General features: G+C 35.8%; 1 protein-coding gene across 1 annotated transcript; it reads left to right on the forward strand.

Moving 5' to 3' along the window:
* The first annotated feature begins 3,557 nt into the window (after window positions 1-3,557).
* On the forward strand, window positions 3,558-4,867 carry LOC131597145 (uncharacterized). Its single transcript, XM_058869856.1, has 3 exons — window positions 3,558-4,090; window positions 4,258-4,491; window positions 4,603-4,867. The coding sequence occupies exons 1-3, from the start codon at window positions 3,558-3,560 to the stop codon at window positions 4,865-4,867; spliced, it is 1,032 nt and encodes a 343-aa protein (XP_058725839.1).
* Window positions 4,868-6,000: the final 1,133 nt, after the last annotated feature.

Genomic DNA, 6,000 nt, shown 5'->3' on the forward strand with positions numbered 1-6,000 from the left:
TAAGATTCAATCGACAAAGAGTTCTTCCAATCAAAATTGTTCAACAAAAGAGAATAAAAAACCAGATATTTAAATGATGAATTTTAATAAAGATCTTATAATAAAACTATGGTCTAATACGTTACTTTAAAAATTGTTCACTTTTTTCATCTAAATATTAATTTTTGATGCTATATAATAAAATTAAAAAAAAAGTAATATTTGTAATTCAACTTATTTAAAGTTTTATTTACATATTATTTAATATATATTAAAACTAATCATACATAAGTCATCCAAATTATATTAGTATAAAAAAACAAGTGCAATACAGGCCAATATCTACTTAATATAAATCTAAGGTTGTCATGATGACAACCCTAGACACATGTCATCTGCATAATTAATCTAATACCAACCCTAACACACATAATTTTTTTTGTTGATATATGTGGTATTCAACCAGTCAGATCGACTAATTTACATAAAGAACTTTCATTCCACGTAACCCTTGAGGGTTAGGTTTTTGTTCCCGTGCTCCTTCGATATCGAGACCCCAAGAAGAGCAAATCCTTGAGATTCGAGCTCCCTTCCACTGGACCAACCCTCTCGGGTTACATGACATCTACATAGCTACTATAACATCAATTTAATTTTTAAATTGATTCTACATTAGTAACTAATAATATAATCAACTTAAAAAAACAATTTAATAATATAATCAATTAAAATTTATTTATTAGAGTCCGGTGCGCAGGATAAAAGATAAGATATGATATCTGTATCATATCCTATCTCAATCTAGTGTTTGCTGACACAACACAATAAGATAACTTAATCATGAAACTTATCATATCCAGCCTCACTAGTTCAAATTGTTATCCTAAATATGAGCTATGTTAGAATCCGGCAGGATATGATAAGAAAATGATTTTCTAATTTACCTCTATAAAATATAATTTAAAAAAAAATAAACATGACAAAATATAAATAAAAATTAATTTGATATTAAATTAAAATATTAATAATTAATTTAATAAAATAAAAAAATTAGAATATTTAAAATAAAATAATTATTAAAATTTTAAAAATATGATTCTAATTTTAATTTTTATCAAATTAAATACATGTTCTTGCAAGGATATATATATATATATATATATATATATATATATATATATATATATATATATATATATATATATATATATATATATATATATATATATATAGACACATACACACACACACGAGAATTCATGATTTTTTCCAGAAAAATTGAAATTATTTAGTTGTATAGTGTCAATGAATTTTTTTTACCAATTTATAAATTTTAAAAATAAATATAAATAAATTTTATATAAATAACAATAATGATATTAATAATATCTACTTAATAAGGAATGCACTTAATGAAACCCTAAGCGGCAATTTTGGGGGTGAGTGGGGAGGTCGCGCGGGCGGCCGCGGAAACAGGCGGTGCAAACGTCGCCGGCGAGTGTGAGAGTGTTCTCGTCGGGCTCATCATCTCAGGGAGAAATCAAAGCTTCAACATTATTCACTAAGGCTAGTAGAAATGACATCCTAGAAACGATTCCGGAGGAAGTGAAACAACACGAAGATCCTAATCCAAAGTAGATGAAACCTTGGGTGGACATTATCAAAGATAATCGTACTTCAACAAATGGCATGAATATAGAATACATAGCACCACAAATTGTGGATGGGGAAATTGAAGTGAAAATTGAGGAACAAGATATGGCGTCAGAGATTAAGTTCTAGGAAAATGCTCTTATAATGTTCGTAATTGGAGGTGAGCTCACTATGACGGCAGTGAAAAATTTCATGGTAAAAACGTGGAACTTTGCCTCGCTTCCAGACCTCTACTACAGAGACGAAGGGTACTTCATCATCTGAATGATATCGAAGGAAGACAAGGAGGTTGTGCTGCGTAAAGGACCCTACACTATCTTTAGAAAACCTATGTTCTTACTGGAATGGAGGCCAGAGTTTACTCTTGACAAGGATGCGGTGCGGGTGATGCCTATCTGGGTTACACTTCCACAACTCCCTCTAGGTTATTGGGGTGAAACGTGCATGGGAAAAATTGCGAGTGCCATTGATAAGCCAATTATGACTGAGGAATGCACATCAAAGAAATTAAGAATATCTTATGCTAGAATCTTCATTGATGTATACATTATTGTTGAGCTGAAAGATTCTATTAGTATCAGAGATCCTAAAGGCAACAAATGGATGCAAATGGTGGAGTATGAATGGAAACCGCCCTTTTGTCAAAAATATGGTAAAGGTGGACATAACTGTGAGAAAAAGAAATGAACTGCTAGACCTGCACATAAATGGATAGAGAAGAAACCTCCGAACATAAAGCCACCATCTAATGACTCAGTAGTGACAACTATACAGACAGACACGGATAAGGGAGAGGAAAACACTGAGAATGGGGATGATTGGAAGATGGTATCAAGTACCAGACCCACTAGAAAAGCTAAATCAAGGGGTAAAGCTATCATGGTGGAGGACAATGTCGTGAATCAAGCAGAATTGGTAGGATGTAGCAATGGCTTTGGCATCCTTGGGGATGAGGATGGCCAAGAGGTTGATATTACATGATTCTCACATGGAATGTGAGGGGCCTGAATAAGAGGGCAAGGCATCTTGAGATTAGGGCCCATCTTAAGAAGATAAATGTGCCTTGTATTGCCCTTTTGGAAACTAAAGTCAAACAAAATAATGCACCTAAAATAAGGCAGCTTTTTGGTCAAGAGTGGAGTTGGTCTGATAATTATGAGAAACACACAAATGGAAGAATTTTGATAATGTGGAAGCATAAGGAGGTACAGATACATGTCCATACTTGTGGTGAACAATTTATACATTGTGATATGCAGGATTTGAGTGGCCACAAGATCTGTTGGGTTACTTTTGTCTACGCACACAACCAAATTGGGGCAAGGAGAAATCTATGGTTAAACATCAAAGGTTTAGCTGGAGACATCCTGGAGCAATGGATAGTGGTTGGAGATTTCAAAAATGTATTAACTAGTGCAGACAGAATTGGGGGAAACCAAGTGCAGAAAGCAGAATTTGAGGACCTTACAACCATGATCTCAGAGGCATAACTATTCGAACATGACACTAGAGGTAATCACTTTAAGTGGTGTAATAAACATACTCACGGGCTTATCTATTCCAGAATAGAAAGAGCTATATGTAACAGGGAATGGTTTGTGAAATATCCGGATTGTGAAGTTGAGATTCTGTAAGCTCACATATCAGATCATAGTCCTATCAGAATCCGGATGCAGGGGTACCAAAGGAATACACATCATAATCAAGACAGATTTTGTTTTATCAATAACATTGTGGAAAAGCCAGAATTTCTTCAAGTTGTTAACACGAGTTGGAGTCATATTGTGCAGGGTAGCCCCATGTATGTTCTATGGCAAAAACCAAAGAGATTACAACCCCTTCTTAGGGGTTTAAATAGAAGTGTAACATCTGAAGTCAGGAAAATTCAGGAGTATAGGCTGAAATTGCATCAGACTCAGCTTAGCATGGAGAATGATCCTTTTAATACTATGCTGATTCAGGAATCAAAAGATTGGACTGACAAGATTATTGCTGCCATTGAAGAGGAAGAGAAAATCCTTCAACAAAGGGCAAAAGCTGATTGGATCAAATTAGGGGATGCTAATAATGCATACTTCCACGCAATTGTGAGAGGAAGGCAAAAACAAAATGGAATCCATATTCTTGTTGATCAAAATGGGAGCAATCTCACCGAGCCAAAAGATATGGAAGATGATGTGTTAAGATTTTATAAGGATTTAGTAGGGACTGTTGCTACTAATCTTCTTCATGTGGACATTAAGGTGCTTAGACAAGGAACTCAATTAAAAGATACAAGCAAGAGAGATCTGATTCCACCAATTACTGAACAGGAGGTTTGGAAAGCTCTCAGAAGTATAGGTAGCACAAAAACTCCAGGACTTGATGGATACAATGCCAAATTTTTTAAACAAGCCTGGAACATCGTGAAAGGAGATGTACTGGCAACTATATATGATTTCTTTGAACATAATCATATGTATCATGCTGTAAATTGTGTCGTGGTGACCTTAATCCCTAAAACCACTGATGCGAAAAATATGAAGGATCTTTGCCCCATCGCTTGTTGTAGTACAGTCTACAAAATCATATCCAAAATTTTGACAAATAGACTGAGTAAGGTAATAAATGAAGTGGTTTTGTCAGCCAATCAACATTTCTTCCTAGGAGAGTTATTCATGATAACATCCTCATGGCGTATGAACTGTTGAGAGGTTATATCCGTAAACACATTTCCCCTCGATGTGCCATTCAAATGGACATCCAAAAAGCATACGACACGGTTGAATGGCCTGCGCTAGCCACAATTATGAGAGAGCTTAACTTTCCTGGAAGATTTATTGGCTGGATTATGGTGTGTGTTTATACTGTACCATATAGGTACTCAATAAATGGCGCGGTATCCGATCTGCTTAAGGCAAAATGAGGTCTGAGACAAGGCGACTCAATCTCCTCTCTGCTATTTGTCTTAGTGATGGAATATCTCCATAGGAGTTTGGCTAAACTTCATCAAAACCCGGACTTTAAATTTCATCCTAGATGTAAGAAGCTTCATATTACAAATATAAGCTTCGATGACGATCTTATTGTGTTCACTCGTGGAGATAGAATGTCAGTTAACACTATGATGGCAGTTTTTGATGATTTCTCTCGAGCCACGAGTCTGCGAGCGCATCCTGCAATATGCAAGATATACTTTGGGGTGTGCACCATATGGTTAAAGATGAAATCCCGCGGGCTACCGGTTTCCGAGTAGGTGACATTTTGTTTAGATACTTGGGTGTGCCTCTATCTAGTAGAAAACTCACAATCCTACAATGCTATCCGTTAATTGAGAAGATTACAGCTTGAATTATTCACTGGTTAGCGAGATTTCTGAGCTATGTTGGGAGATGCTAGCTTATCAAAAGTGTCTTATTTGCTATCTCTGCATTTTGGATGTAAGTTCTGCCTTTGCCCCAAAAGATTATTCAGCATGTAGAAGCTTTGTGCAGAAGTTATCTATGGAATGGGAAAGAGGGCCTCAGCAGGAAAAGTCCAATGTTGTGGGAGAGTATCTGCAATCCCATATCTGCAGGGGGAATGCACATTACAAACTTACAAACTTCGAACAAGGCAACATTGGGTAAACTGCTTGGGAACATTTACATGAAATCAGATCGGCTTTGGATTCGATGGCTAGACACTTTCTATTTCAAAGGTGAAGATGTTTTAGTGTGGCAGTCCACACCTAATAGTTCGTGGATCATAAAGAAAATTGTGAAACATGAGATTGACGTGAGCACGACAAAACACTGGATTGAGGCGATAAATACTGGCCATTACAAGATTGGTGCTGTGTATAAGGAGTTATGTGATGATATGGAACATGTAAGTTGGAAGAATATCTTGATTGAAAACCATGCTAGACCTCAGGCGTGTTTCACTTTGTGGGTGGCTCTCTTGAAACGGTTACCCATAAAGAAACGGTTAGTACGATTTAGCATTGCGGTAAACTTAAAGTGTTGCTTTTGCGACGAGGAAGAGGATATACAACACTTGTTCTTTGGCTGTAAGTATACCAAAGATATTTGGTAGCAGATCTTGAATAATTTGAAAATACAACATGGACCACTTGAATGGAACTCAGAGGTGGAGTGGATTTCTAAAGAATCAAAACCTAAAGGTGCACATAGATTGATCCTGAAATTAGCATTTGCGGAGACTGTTTACGAGATTTGGCATGAGAGAAATATTAGAATTTTCAATGGTAAAAATTCTGATATGAGGCTAGTTGACATAATTACCTATAATATTACAACTAGATGTAATATGTATAGGAAATTAAGTATACATGTTAGTATGTAAGTTGATTTAGGCTGGTGATACCGGGACCCTTGGGTCGGTTGT

The sequence above is a fragment of the Vicia villosa genome, linkage group LG4, assembly GCF_029867415.1.
Source record: "Vicia villosa cultivar HV-30 ecotype Madison, WI linkage group LG4, Vvil1.0, whole genome shotgun sequence".
NCBI lineage: Eukaryota > Viridiplantae > Streptophyta > Magnoliopsida > Fabales > Fabaceae > Vicia > Vicia villosa.